The 15750-nt window shown below is 40.3% G+C and overlaps 2 protein-coding genes across 2 annotated transcripts; both read left to right on the top strand.

The window, feature by feature from the left end:
* Positions 1-2712: 2712 nt before the first annotated feature.
* LOC123856473 (copper transport protein ATOX1-like) lies at positions 2713-6513 on the top strand. Its single transcript, XM_045892667.1, has 2 exons — positions 2713-2725; positions 6308-6513. The coding sequence occupies exons 1-2, from the start codon at positions 2713-2715 to the stop codon at positions 6511-6513; spliced, it is 219 nt and encodes a 72-aa protein (XP_045748623.1).
* Positions 6514-7203: 690 nt separating this feature from the next.
* LOC123856637 (olfactory receptor 52H1) lies at positions 7204-8142 on the top strand. The gene is given in 3 exon segments (XM_045892785.1): positions 7204-7753; positions 7756-8005; positions 8007-8142. Coding segments are annotated over 3 exon segments (936 nt in total).
* The last annotated feature ends 7608 nt before the right edge of the window (positions 8143-15750 follow it).

Genomic DNA, 15750 nt, shown 5'->3' with positions numbered 1-15750 from the left:
CCGAGAGCTGAGGACTTTTCTCATGTAATGCCCACAAAAATTCTATGAGGAAACAGGCATTTTGGAGAGATCATATAACATGTTTGGTATAATGAAAAAACAGGCACTGATCAAATGCAAATCTGAATCTTGACTCTAAAATGCAGGTTCTTAAGAAGTAACAATAATGTGACTTTGTGTAAACTTTGCCTAAGATTTCCGTGTGTGTGTGTGTGTGTGTGTGTTTTATTTCACTCACTCATTTATTATTTTAGTCACTTATTAATTAAGCTGTACTTTAAGGGAATATAGAATAAGTAGAAGGGAAAATGGAGGTGGAGTAGGGAGAGATGTGGCAGAAAAAGGACACAGATCCCATATCAAACAGAGACTTGTGTGCAATGATTTAAACATTATTTATCTATTCAACAAACCTTAAGTGTTTATAGAAATTAAACTAGAATCAAAATATAAAACTATGACTATGAAAATGTCTTTATACTCAAGACGGGTAGAAGATAGGCAAATATAGACAATAAAATTACGTGTGCTTCCATAGGACATAAGTACATGGTTCTGTGGATATGAATAAGAGGACCCGGTCTTGGAGTTAAGAAAACGTTTTCTGGAAGAATTTTCACCTCAACCGAGACAAAGGGGGTGGGCAAAAGTAAACAGCCTTATTTCTCTGGATAAAACTTCTTGAGCAATGTTAATACAAATGTTTTGATAACCATGATCTTTTTATCTTAAGTGGAAATGCCTTTAGCACTTTCCTGGTTTGGCATATTATTGGCTGCCACTTTGCATGGGTTTATTTTCCTTTATTTATTTAGTAACAGATATCTAAAGATTTCAAATGTATTTTCAGAGAAAATGAGAATATTCTTCTTGTCTTGACTCAATAACAGCATTCAGTTCCGGAGATAGTCACTGAGCACTTTTTAAGTGCCACTATTGGGCAGATATTGAAAGCATTTTTGAAACAACAATAACAACAACAACAAAAGCAGGAAGAACAAAACTAACATGATCTTTGCCTTTATAGAGATTGCTGTCTAGCAGAGAAAATAAGCAGTAAACAGGTGGTGGCAAATACGATGAATTTCAGAAAAGAGGAAATACGATTTGGAAATAGAATTTTCTAACATAGATCAGAAAGACTGTTCCCGGGGGAGTAATATTTCAGCTGAATGAAAGGGGGCTTAGTTGAGACCTGAATGATAAGTAGAACCTAGCATTGCTTGGAGATAGGAAGATGGATGGGGACACTTGTTCTAAAGTCAAGGAGGAAATATGTGCACAGTCTCAAGAGTCAGGAGACTTTGGCACTGAGGACCATGTGGTAGCTTACCTGTTTTTAGAACGGCACACTTTATCCATTTAGACTTTATTTATCTACAATGACGGTTGTTCAGAGAAGGGCAGCATCGAGGCCTGGCCCTCACGGCCTCGGGTACCACTTTGAATAACTTGCAGTATGATAGCTCACCTGCAGGGAGTCATAGTGGTCTCATTTCTCTTCATCACATGGCTTTCCAATATCCCTGGCCTCATTTCTGTTCATCTGCAGAGAAGAAGTGTGAGTCTCAGCAGATGCTTATGTCAAAATTTGAAGAAATAACTGAATACTATAGTTGGAACCCTGGAAATAAAGTAGAGGAATTTACCATATTTCTTATATGGAAATTGCTTTTAACACACACATTTTTAGAAAAAGCAGGACTTCTTTTTCTGGCAAACATTCCCGGAGTGTAACAGGAAGACTGAAGAGGTAACAAGACCAGAGTGTGGATACCTTGTTAGCTATGCTGAAGATTTTTAATTTTGATTCCAAAAGGATTAGATCAATATAATCAATTGCACATGGGGATTTAAAGAGAGAAAAGTGTAAATGCAATTCAGGTTTTTGCTTTGGCTCATTTAGTGGATGGTATTAGTTTTCTGTGAAATATTATACACAAGAGGGGACAGAGGGTTTCTGAAGAAATATGATGGGTCTTAATTTTAATTTTTGAAAATTAAACTTGAGTGCTATGAGATATCCATAAGAAGATATCCAGAAAGGAGTTGAATATATGTGTCTTGTAAGATGTAAAGGAGAGGTAAAGAATTGGGAGATGTCATGTATAGCTATTAATTGGGATCTTAGGAATTGATGATCTAGATCAGGAAAATTGTGAAGAGAATAGGGGGCATCAAGCAGAGCCTTGAAGAACCCCAGGACTTAAGATACATGGAATATCTTCTCTCTCTTTTTTTTTTAACATATAATGTATTATTTGTTTCAGAGGTACAGGTCTGTGATTCAACAGTCTTAGAAAAATGAACGGGGGAGAATCAAAGGGGGAGATGAACCATGGGAGACGATGGACTCTGAGAAACAAACTGAGGGTTCTAGAGGGGAGGGGGTGGGTGGATGCATTAACCTGGTGATGGGTATTAAAGAGGGCACGTTCTGCATGGAGCACTGGGTGTTATACACAAACAATGAATCATGGAACACTACATCTAAAACTAATGATGTAATGTATGGTGATTAACATAACATAATAAAATAAAATTTAAAAAAAGATACATAGAATAAGAAGAACAGGCAAAGGATGAGATGAGATGCCAGAAAGGTTGAAGAAAAACTAAAAGTGTTGTGATAAAACATTGACAGGATATTTCAAGATGGAGGGGATAGTGAATAGTGTCAGATGCTGCTGAGAAGTCCAGCAAGGGTGGGGCATGGACTTCATTGGTAATGTTAGCAAAAGCTGCTTTGGTGTAAAGTTGAGGACAGAAATGAGATTAGCCTGGGTTAAAGGATAAGCAGGACATGAGAAGCATGTACGTGGTGTAGACAACTACATATCTAATTTAGACTAGAAACTATTTGAGCCATTTTAATTGTTTAAATATTGAAGGAGTAAACTTTTTAAAAGGCTAGGTTGAAGACAAAGGCAAGAAAGAGAATAAATGATTATGAAAGATACCTGACAAGATTGGAAGATTTGAGAGAGAGGGATGGGTTTGTTTTTGGATCCAGATACAAAAGGGATTTTTTTCCCTTTTTTTCTAATTATACACACACACACATACACACACACACACAGAAGTGATAGCTGTCTCACATGATTTCACACACAATGCCTTTGAATTTCTGTGTGAAGTGAAATGAAAGATTATCTGTTGAGAGAAAAAGAGTTGGAGTTGGTGGATGTGCTTGGAGAAAAGCAGGAAAAAAAGTCATCCAGGGAGACTGAGCTGAACAAGATCATGTTGTTGGGTCATTCGGCAGTGTTGTGGGTGAAGTTTAAGGTTGATGATCGTGAAATTAAGGGAACATAAACATGTCTAGTTAAGTGCCTTCCTGTCTTAATCTGAAGAACTTATTAGGGTGGTGAATCTAGGAGTTGAGTTTTGCATTCATACATGATGGGAGCAAAGGCGAGCAAAATATGTATGAGAGAGTTGTTGACATGATGAATCAGAATTTAATCTAGAAAAGAGGAATGAAAAGACACCAGGATAGTGAATGAAAGTAGCGAAAAAGTCAATGCCCTGAGGGCTCAGGGTTGTTGAAGAACACATTGGTAATCACTGAACCGCATAGCTGAGCAGATACGGTTAGCATGTGTAAATGTGTGATAATGAGGCCAGTGAATTCTAAGTAAAAGTTCTTCAAGATAGAATCCTAGAATTGGGTACCTGACCTTTCAGGAACAAAATGAAGCTACTCAAGATGATATTATACCTTGGGGGCACCTGAGTGGCTCAGTCGTTAAGCGTCTGCCTTCGGCTCAGGTCATGATCCCAGGGTCCTGGGATCGAGCCCCGCATCGGGCTCCCTGCTCCGCAGGAAGCCTGCTTCTCCCTCTGCCATTCCCCCTGCTTGTATTCCCTCTCTCACTGTGTCTCTCTCTGTCAAATAAATAAAATCTTAAAAAAAAAAAAAGGTGATATTATACCTTGAGGGAAAAGGTTGGGATAGGCGACTGACAAGGATGTTACACTTGCTGTGAAATGATTATCACAATATGCCTAGTTACACCTATCACCATGCATAGTTGGAATTTTTTTTTGTGGTAAGAATTTTGAAGATCTATTCTCTTGGCAAGTTTCAAATATATAATATATTATTATTAACCTGAGTCACCATACTGTACATTCCATCCCCAGGACTCATTTATTTTATAACTGGAATTTTGTGCATTTGACCACCTTTACCCATTTCACTAACACCCGCCTCCACCTCTGTTTATCACCAACCTGTTCTCGGTGTCTGAATTCCATGATTTCATGTTGTCGTTGCGTTTGCGGTTATAGATTAGACACACACAGCATTTGTCTGTAGGTTCATAAGGGATTTGTCTGTGTTTTCTTCATGTGACTTAATTTTATATCTTCTGCTATATAGATATCATGTATGTGTCACGTGCCATATACCCTATGGAGAATTTTTTTTATTACATGACAGTTTATGTAAAGACTTACTTCTCATGCAGCCTGTGGCAGGTTACTTAACTTCTCTGTGCCTCCATTTCTGCATCTTTGAAATGTAGGCCACATTATTATCTGTCTCACAGGGTTTTTAAGAGGATTATAGAAGTGATTTCATGTAAAGAGTTTTAGACTTGCGTAGTGTACTGAAGGTTTCCAAAAATATTTGTTTTGTTAGAGAGGTTGCTTGTTTGCTTTTATCTTTTTTTTTTTTTTAATTTTTTTATTCTTATGTTAATCCCCATACATTACAACATTAGTTTTAGATGAAATGTTCCATGATTCATTGTTTGTGCACAACACCCAGTGCTCCATGCAGAATGTGCCCTCCTCAATACCCACCACCAGGCTAACCCATCCTCCCACCCCCCTCCCCTCTAGAACCCTGTTTGTTTTTCAGAATCCATCGTCTCTCATGGTTCGTCTACCTCTCCGATTTCCCCCGCTTCATTCTTCCCCTCCTGCTACCTTCTTCTTCTTCTTTTTTTTTTTTCTTAACATATATTGCATTATTTGTTTCAGAGGTACAGATCTGAGATTCAACAGTCTTGCACAATTCACAGCGCTTACCAGAGCACATACCCTCCCCAGTGTCTATCACCCAGTCACCCCATCCCTCCCACCCCACCCCCCACTCCAACAACACTCAGTTTGTTTCCTGCGATTAAGAATTCCTCATATCAGTGAGATCATATGATACATGTCTTTCTCTGTTTGACTTATTTCACTCAACATAATACCCTCCAGTTCCATCCACGTCGTTGCAAATGGCAAGATCTCATTCCTTTTGATGGCTGCATAATATTCCATTGTATATATATACCACATCTTCTTTATCCATTCATCTGTCGATGGACATCTTGGCTCTTTCCACAGTTTGGCTATTGTGGACATTGCTTGTTTGCTTTTATCTTGACCTGAGATTTAGAATGTATCGATTCCATATTTTTTCCACTAGAGGTCCCTCAATTACTCTCTTCGAATACATGTCTTTGACAGTTTCTTTTCTTTTTTTTCTTTTTCCCCCCTTTTTTTTAAGCCACATGTTTATGGTTTGGGGAAGAGGTACCACAGAAGTTTAAATCACACAATTTGGAGTCAGAAGTACCTGGATTTGGGTCTTACTGAACTTACCTTCTATGTTAGTCTCTATAATAGGGGTATAATAATGCTGCTTGTATCATAGTGCTATTGTGGGTAGTTTATTTTCATTCAAAATATTGTAAAGATTCTTTTTTCTTATTCTAGGAAACAATGATGATAAATGGGCTAAAGTTACAATAAATGTCAATCACAACATGCTTACATATAAGTTAACCCTCCTAAAATATTATTTTAAAATGTAATAATATCAGTACATATTTTTTTTTAAAGGACACTTGAACCAATTTCTTCATTCAGTACTAAGAGGGGGCTGGAGGCTGAGTTGCATATCCACTTCCATACTGTGCTCCATGGTGGGGCACCAAACATCAGTCTCAGAGAACATTCTGGTCTGCAAATCCCAGCTGCTATAGTGTAAGGGGTATCAGGAGAGTAACTGCAATCAGCATAGGGTTAGTGTGCTGGACACACTGCAGTTTGAGTGTTAGGTTTTCCATATTGACTTCCCTACCTCCCAGGCCCCTTCTCAGTGCTTGGCATCTAACAGTGTGTCTCCTGAGCAATCCCCTGGTGTGGCACTGAAGCATAATGGAGGATTAGCTGTGGACTGGAATGATCTTGGCTCTCTGCCCGTTATCCAAGATGAGATCTTGGGTAAGATTATGTCTCAGAGTTTCAGATTCTGTAAAAAAAAATATAGGGGGATAAAAATACATATCTCAGGCCATATCCACAGCCGTGCTGAAGCATGAGTTCTCTGTGGACATGACCTGGGAAGGCTGCTCTAAAGCTGTGAGTAGAGTGCTCAACAAGCTGGGGAGAATTGAGTTTGACCTTGACCTGCCCATCAACTCCATCAACTCTGAGCACAGTACAAACACTCTGCTGGAGACCCTGGGGAAAACAGAAAAGGCTCATTCTTACCTGGGCCCCAAGAAATGAGGGCTTGGACTCCTGGTCCCAAAATGGACCAAGAGGGCAGGACGCTGATCCTCTCCTGCCTTCCAGATAGATGTGAGCCTGGCAGTCCCACTCAGTGATGGGAGTTCCTGCAGACACCCTCACTTGCTCTGCTCCTTCATAGCTTCCCTATAATAAATTAGAGCTGTTTTTGTTGGAAAGAAAATACATATCTCAGAAATCTGTTCTAAATGAGCTAATACTTTGTAAAGCTTGGACTACAATAGGAGTCATAATTGTTATCTCCTTATTTTTCCAATTGTGCCCCACTTTCTTCGTTTCTTTCTTTCTCTGCATGTGGTTAAATTGTTTTTCTCTATACTCAAGTCTATATAGAAACTAATTACTTTGACCCAGGGAACACTCAATCATTACATGGAAATAAAATAGTATGCAGGTTGAAGATTCCAGAGGAACTGAGTGATGAGTACCAGGAGTGTCATGTCTGGGGTATCTTTCTTTCTTTCTTCTTCTTTTTTTTTAATGGGGAATCACTCATCAAGGCATGAATATTGCCTTTACTAGGACTGGGAGGTTTTTCTTGGTAGATAGGAAAGAGGAGAACTAACCTGAAGGAGAGGGTGAAGGAAGAATTACCATACAATTTACTCAGGTTCATTATACACAATTTGTTTTTCAGATACAGAATCCATTCCTCAGACCACACTGACCATGTATAACCTGAGTAGCTATGACACAAGTGACTTTACCTTTTTGGGCATCCCTGGCCTTGAACAGTACCATGTCTGGATCAGCATCCCCTTCTGCATTATCTATCTCGTGGCCATTGTGGGCAACAGTATCCTTCTCTACCTCATTGCTGTGGAGAGGAGTCTTCATGCACCCATGTTCTTTTTCCTTTCCATACTAGCCATGACAGATCAGATATTGTCTACCACATGTGTCCCCAAAACCCTTGCCATCTTCTGGTTTGGTCCCCAGAAAATCAGTTTTCCTGGTTGCCTCACCCAGTTATTCTTTCTGCACTACAACTTTGCCCTGGACTCAGCTATACTCCTGGCCATGGCATTTGACCGCCACGTGGCTATCTGCTCCCCCCTGAGATACACCACTATTCTGACCCCCGAGACCATCATCAAGATTGCAGTGGGCATCTCCTTTCGAAGCTTCAGCATCATCCTGCCAGTTGTATTGCTGCTCATACGTCTCCCTTTCTGCAGGACACACATCATCCCTCACACATACTGTGAGCACATAGGTGTATCCGGCTCGCCTGTGCTGACATCTCTGTCAACATCTGGTATGGCTTTTGTGTTCCCATCATGACGGTCATCTCAGATGTGATTCTCATTGCTGTCTCCTACCCCCTCATCCTCTGTGCGGTCTCCCACCTCCCCTCCTGGGATGCCCGCCAGAAGGCCCTTGGCACCTGTGGTTCCCATGTCTGTGTCATTTTCATATTTTATACACCTGCCTTTTTCTCCATCCTTGCGTATCGCTTTGGACACAATGTCTCGCACTTTCCACATCATGTTTGCCAACTTCTACATTGTTATCCCACCTGCACTCAACCCCATTGTCTATGGAGTGAAGAGCAAGCAGATCAGAGGTAAGGTCATACTTTTATTTTCTACCAAGTGTTCAGAATAATGTTCCAATGTGCTTTGGAAAGTTAACCTCATTTTATAGGTGATATTAATGTAGCAAGAAAGAGAAAAAACCTAATTCTATTTTATTTATTTATTTATTTAGAGAGCACAAGTGTGTGTGGGGGGAGACAGAGGGAAGGAGAGAGAGAGAATCTTAAGCAGGCTCCATGCTTAGTGCAGAGCCAGACTCAGGGCTCAATCTCACAACTCTGAGATCATGGCCTGAGTCAAAATCAAGAATCACGCACTTAGGGGCACCTGGGTGGCTCAGTCGTTGAGCGTCTCCCTTCGGCTCAGGTCGTGATTCCAGGGTCCTGGGATCGAGCCCCGCATCAGGCTCCCTGCTCAGCGGGAAGCCTGCTTCTCCCTCTCCCACTCCCCCTGCTTGTGTTCCTGCTCTCGCTATCTCTCTCTCTGTCAAATAAATAAATAAAATCTTAAAAAAAAAAAAATCACACACCTAACCAACTAAGCCACCCAGGTACCCCTAATAAAAAGCTAATTCTATTTAAAGTGAGAATTGTTTGCAGGTGCTTTTGCATACCAGGAAAATGGCATGATCTATATGCAGGAGATGGTTCTCTATATAAAAAATTCCTGATGACCTGATTATGTGTGGAACATGACGTTGTATAGGATATAATGAAGAAGAAGAGGTGAAAACAGAGAGTTGACTTACTTTAAATAGACAAAGGAATACAAATTTGCAAATTGACATTTGCAGCCAATGAGAGAAAAATGTGTTAAGGCAGAAACACTGAAGAAGGGAGATTAAAAGTGAAAATATCAATGAATAATTCATTATTAGGGGGATTTTTAGATGGTTTGAGAAAATTTATGATAATATTCAATACTTATTATTATTCATGATATGTGTCAGCAGTTTCCATTCAATGCCCCCCAACACATGAAATCCTTCAGTAGAAGTACTATGAGCAGCGTGGTCTACCAGCAGTGTTGCAATGAGGAGGAGAGAAGCATAGGTTTCTCAGTGCCAGCATTCTGAACGCTGGTGCTGGTGAAGGAGCATAGCTTCTAGACTCCAACACACATTGAGGAAGGGAGCTGCAGAGATGGTGCTGGAGATTTTGAGCCCGTTCACTGGGATAGTAAAGTGGTCATTTACCTCCACTGGATGGGAGCCCATGGGGCCCTTAGCTACAGGGAGTATTTCCTGGACTGGGAGAGAGAACCAAATACCAGACACAGTAGTGTAGTGCAGGGGGGATAAGCAGAGGAACTCTAGAGTAATGCATGCATGGTAAGATGCATCTAATTGCACAAAGATTTCACTGGAGACAACACTATATATTGTATTTAAAGAAAGATCTAGAGTTCTAGAAATCTAGATTTAGAAATCTTTCATTTGTTGACAATTATCCATTGATTTGGAATTGTTGGTTGAGTATCCACTGTATTGCAATAAGGTTCAAAGTATTCAGAATATTAAGGTAAATAATACAAAGAGACTCTGTTCCGCTTCTATGGAGCTCATAGTCTGAGGAGAGAGATTCACAAGAAACAAGAAAACAAATTCTTTACTTTCAAAGGGTAATGTAACTGATAGAAAAATGAAGTGAATACAGTGATGCACTACAAGTGGGCGATGAGGACAGTGGCAGAGAGGACAGCACAGGCAAAGGTCCTGGGGCTGGAAACAGTGTGACATGACTGTGGAAAGAGCAGAGGTCAGTGTGTCTGGAGCACAGTGAGGTGGGGATAGCAGAGGAGGGAGGAGGAGCATGGCCAGGTCTTGTGGGACTGGAATCAACCAAACTTCATTCTAGGAGGAGGAGACTGAAGCCTGCAGAGTGATTTTTCCAAGGCACACAGCAAGGCAGTTATAAATGTGGAGCTAGAATACAATCTGCCAACCCCCAGTTCAGAGATTTTCCTACTCAACATAACTTCACTCTTGTGAAAACAACTCCAGAGGGAAGGAAAAATATGTAGGAATATCAGAGCCTGTTTTTCTTTTGGTGAAGTCCAGTTGTCTTAAGTCCATCCTACTAAATGAGTGTTCTGTTCTATGTACCATCTTGCTAAATGTGCCTTACAAATATCAGAAGAGATGTACTCTTATTTTCTACTGATTATTTCTATCCTGCTGAGAACATGGATTAGCCAAGAGCTGATTTTTAAAAAATTTACTGAAGGAATCTAAGTAAATGGATTCTGAGCTAATTTATAAGTACACACTCATTTCATCTGGGTAGGCACTCAAACCCATGGTTATTCATCAACATGCAGGGATGGCTCCCATGAAAGCTTAATGACCTAGAACAAGCAACACAGGCAGGGATTGTCTCCTGCACTGTGTCCCTTACCTTCTCCCACCCTCTATCTCTGGCCCAGTTATCTGTTAATATATTTTTACCATTCCTCTCCAAGGATGTTCATTTATTTCTGTGACTTACGGCCTCTTTGCTGGTAACTCTATATCCTTGAGTTCATATGCAATCTTCCTGATAAATCCTACTGTCTGCATTCCTACCTAATAAGGCCAGTATTAGGATTAAACAAATAATGTAATTCATGTGCTTTGCAGATTGTAAAATACTAATCTAATGTTAGCTGTTAGGTTAATATTCTACTACTTACCACTTGCATTCTCATCTGAGAGGGGAATCTTATTAACATGCTTAACTCTGAGCTGATCATTGTCATTTAAAATCCCTCCTCCACTGGAGGGTATTATGCTAAGTGAAATAAGTCAGTGAGAGAAAGACAAATATCATATGATTTCACCCATATGTGGAATTTAAGAAACAAAAGAGATGGACATAGAGTAAGGGAAGGAAAAATAAAATAAGATGAAAATAGAGAGGGATCAAACCATAAGAGAGTAGGAACTTTAGGAAACAGGGTTGCTGGAGAGGTGGGATGGGTTAACTGAGTGATGGACATTAAGGAGGGCACTTGATGTAATGAGCACTGGGGGTTATATGCAAATGATGAATCACTAGATTCTACCCCTAAACTAATAATACAGTATATGTTAACTAAACTGATTTTAAATAATTAAAAGGAAAATACAATAAAATAAAATCCCCCTCCACTTCGGTGTTTATGGAAGTTGAAAACAGTTTAAGCCTGGTGTTTCTCTTCCCTCAAGGTCAAATCTACTGCCCCCAGATGCCAATGGCTCTTTGTGATGAGGCTGGCTGCAAACACTCTGTTCTAGTGTCAGACCATGGATTACATTCCATGGTCTGGTTGGATTTAAAAGAGAATAGTTATATAAATATCAGCACTAACTTTGTCACATATAAATTGTCTTATCCTATATATTTTTATTTTTACAAATTCCTCATCCTTTATATTAGTTATGAGATATTAAAACAATTCCATTAGGGGAATTGAAAGGTTTTACCTTTCCATCCTCAGAGTTTAGAGCTGCATCCTACAAATGGTAGGGATCCATGAATGTGTCTGTAAACCCTCTCTTCCAGAATTTCCACATTGTTTAGGTGTTTGTGTTTCCATTTGCTCTCTTAGATTTTAGTGCTACTCACTCCATCATCCTGTTTACCCCCACGTTAGCCAGACATTTGCATTGTATTCCTAGACCTGATCGTGCACATTTGTTTTAGCCAATTGCAAGTAGATGTAGTTATTGTGTTCAGCAGAATAATGTAGGCTTTATAAAAATGAGTAATGGAATGGATTTACAGTGTCTCTCTTAGAAAAGAGAAGGCAGTTGGAGATTTTATGCCTTGCACCTGTCATTTTGAACCTATGTTTTAAAATAAATGTATTTATAGGTCATAATTTCAGTTCAGTAACATTCACAAAGTACAGGTTATAGGAAACAAAACACATAGAAATTGGCAGTACTGATATGTAGCAAATACTACCCATGTTGCTTACAATCGGAAAGCTTATAGGTTGGCAAAAGGAATATATCACCTATATAGGTACTTTGGTCGGCTAATCTTATGCATTGTAATGAGTAGCATAGGATGTTAGGGAAGCACAAAGGAAGCATACCCAACCATTCCTCAGAGGCAAGGAAAGCTTTCTGGCAAAGTTTGTTTCTGTGATGGTCTAGAAGAACACAAAACCACTGAGCCTCAAGAATAAGGGGAACAAGACCTGCCAGCCAGAGGGGATTGCCTGAGCCTAAGCAAGAAATCATGTGTTTAAAAAATCTGTTAAGTTTGATCTGCAGGTTGATGGAGGAATCATCCGTAGTGATGATGGCATTGCCCAGGGAAGTTGTAGGGACTGGGCAGTGAGAAATAGGGGGACTCATAAATTGTCTTTGGTGGATTTAGGAAGCTGGTTGGAATATCAGTAGATGAGGCTTGTAAACTATCTCACAGCTTGATGCTATTGTTGGCATTTGGAAGTTAATAATTTATCACACATTCTTTACTTCTTCTTAGAAAATAATTGAGGATAGGTATAAGAGTCAGACAAATTGATATACAAATATGAGCATTATTTCCAGTAGTGTCAAATTCAAGAATGTGATATGAGTGTGTATTCATGTTGCCTTCTTACTATTTTCTTTCCAAGTGTAAACTTGGAAAGACACATCCAAGAGTGGGTCAAGAGCCACCAAACGATCACTGTAGTTCATTCTTCGGCTGAAGAAAACCACTGAATCACCAAGGTAGTTATACTTGTATAGGGACATATGTAGAGGGACGCCTCTAGAAAAGCTCTTCTCAAACTATCATTGAGCAAGGACAAGGTTTTTTTTTTATTAATTTCAAAAACTATATATTAAGGTTTTTTTTAGAATAAAATAAATTCCTAGAAAAATAAAATTTTAAATAACCATGGAATACACAATCTCATATCTATGATTGTATTCAAAGGCATAGAATACATTATAATAAGTATTACTGGATTAAGCAGAGGAAACAAATTAAAGACTTGCAGAAATACACATACTGTTTCTTAAAAGTGTGCTGAGTGGTGTTTACTGTAGAGAATTTGTATTACATAGTGAAATAAAAATATTTTGCCAGCTTTATTTGTTCTGTGAGTTGGCTTCTGTATCCTTAACTACTCCCTTGTACATGTGATGTGATGTGGTCATTGTAAAATGGGCAGCCTGCCTAGGCATGGACTCCCACAAATAGCAGTGCAGGGTGGATTCCTCACTTAGAGCTCTTAGGAATAAATGGTCATGTTTGCAGAGTGGACTTGCTGTTTCTCTCTCTGGGTCATATCTCAACAACTGCTCCCACACACTTCAGTTACGATGTATCCACACATATTCCACAAGCGAAAGGCTGGACATGAGAAGAGGTTATTGGACTATTCTAGAATATTAAAACACAGGATAACAATATTATAAAGATTTTTTTGTTGTTTCTTGGGAACCTGTTAAGTTTGTTCTGTGACAGTATAAACACAAAACAATTCATTAAAACGAGGTCTAAAAACAAATATAAACCACGGAGGACATACTGTGAAATATGTTGTGATCATGTCCTCTTATACTCCTCTACATGGAACGGAAGGCATTTTCGAGAGAGGGGAGAGTTGTGAAACTAAATGTCTACTACGAAGGTCCACCAGCTACCCCACATGGGTCCAGCAGGCATCTCAGAGAGCCAGAGTTTGTCCTCAAGCTGACTCTGCAAGCCACACAACCTTGAGTAATGTTGTGTTAGCTCTCCCAAGCTCAGGCACCCTGCTGGTGCTCCAGGCTTGCTGCTCTAGTCTTCACACCACCTCTTGGAGAAGGTCCTTGAATCATCATTGTACAAAGGAAAAAAACTGGGTCAGAAGAATAAGACACTTGCTCCAGTCTGTGTAGTAGTGGATCCTATTCAACCCCATGTCTGCCCGATTCAACAGCCCAGGCTCTTCCCACCATGCTGCTTTGTGTATATATTGGGCTAAGGGGCAGGAACAATGCTAAGTAATGAGGACTGTCCATGTCTAGGGGGAGGTTGGGTTTGTTATTTGTGGAGCGTGAAGCACGTCTCCATCTGAGTGTGCTGTGCCCCAACCAGGGGTTCTGCAGAGACCTCCCTGCTCAGTGTCTTCCTTTCCCGGGATCTGAGTGCATCAGGCACGGAAACCTGGGGGGACCAGGAGAGTCAGCAGAGATGACTGCAGATCTATGCTAATCCCTCATTAACAGTGCACAGCTGTGACTCGCAGGTTCTCAATCCCAGCAGGGATGCAGGGTCCATGTCCCTGATGGCCAGAGAAGAGACCCATAAATCCTTCCCACCCACACCTGCTCTCCCCCAGGCTTACCCCAGGAGCACCTTTAGAGTCTCCAGGTCTCCTGGTGCACTGACTACTGAATGGACAAGCTGGAGCAGCAAGGAGTGGAAAAGCCCTGAGTAGATGGAGGCTGGACGCCCCTTCCTAATCTTTAATCCCACCTCGCCAGCAGAGAGGTGAGAGCTCCTGAACCATACGCAGCAGGAATTCCTCAGCCAAGATCAGTCACACCCTAGACAGTGTGTGGGGACTCCTGAAAAGCTCTCTTCCCTATGCCCTACCTGGATTTATCCCATAGTGAGCCAAGCACTGAAGGTCCTGTTAGAAGTGCCAATCCCCATGGGATGGTCTAGGTAGCCTCTTTGTCCTGGTGGAAATGTGTTGTTCACACCCTTTTTCAGAGAACAACTTTGGGGAGCCAAGGAGAGCATAGGTGGAGGCCAGCGTGCCAGGTAAGTTTGAGAAATAGGGTGAGGTGTCACCACTCGTTTGTCACTGTTGCTGGTCAGAAAAATGTGGAAGGTGAAGTTTGGGTCCAGGACCAGGGATTAAAGACAACACCCCACATTCTCTATTTTATTTGGAAGCAATCTTGTTTTCAACCCCCTTTTCTTGGCTCCATTGTCGAGGGAAGTTCCTTCTTTGGTCTAATCAGTTCTAATCTGATAGTTTCAGCCTGAATTTTAGCCATTGTTTTTTTTTCCATGTTCAGGACCACTGTGCTTTCAATATTCTTTTGTTCAGATCCCATCTCATCTTTTTTGTTTTTTAATATGGATTAAAGTTTGGTTGATCAGGTTAGGAAATTGAGAACTAGGTGGAAAGGAACTCATTAGGAATGGGCTCAAGGAATAATACAAGCATTGAAAGTCATAATTGCAATTTTATATAATATGCATTGGGTATTCACTGTTTCAAGCAGCATTGCTTTATTCATTTTTTATTGTTTTTTTTTTTTGGTGGAAAAAAGCATTTCATAATTCAATTCATATACTTTAGCCAAAACTGTTTTTGATGTGGCCTCCTCTCCATGGAGAGTCTGTTCTATTGATCTTCAAGTCATTCTCTGGGTTGATTCCGCTGATGTGATTGTTATCGAGGCATCTCCATGGCATGAGGTAAGCTGAGGATCCTTCTACTCTGCCATCTTCCCAAAAGTCCCAGAGGTGTTTATATATTTTACTTATCCTTACAAGATTGCTGTAAAGTAGATACATTTATTCTTACCTCCGTTTAGGTAAAGGAAATAAAGGCATAGAGGAGTTGAGTATCTTGTGCAAAGTCCCACAGCTGGTATGTGACAGAACGAGGATCTGAACCTAGATAATGTGGCCTCGGAGTCCACTCTAGATCCTAACCATTGTGTTGAAGTGGGAGTACATGGGAACAAGAAAAATGGACTGGTGTCCCTCTC

Source organism: Mirounga angustirostris, unplaced genomic scaffold (assembly GCF_029215605.1).
Source record: "Mirounga angustirostris isolate CCGP_5_RB_7025 unplaced genomic scaffold, mMirAng1.0.hap1 SCAF_13, whole genome shotgun sequence".
In the NCBI taxonomy this organism is placed as follows: domain Eukaryota; kingdom Metazoa; phylum Chordata; class Mammalia; order Carnivora; family Phocidae; genus Mirounga; species Mirounga angustirostris.
Note: the sequence above shows the minus strand (reverse complement) of the source record. Positions and strands in the feature narration are given on the sequence as shown.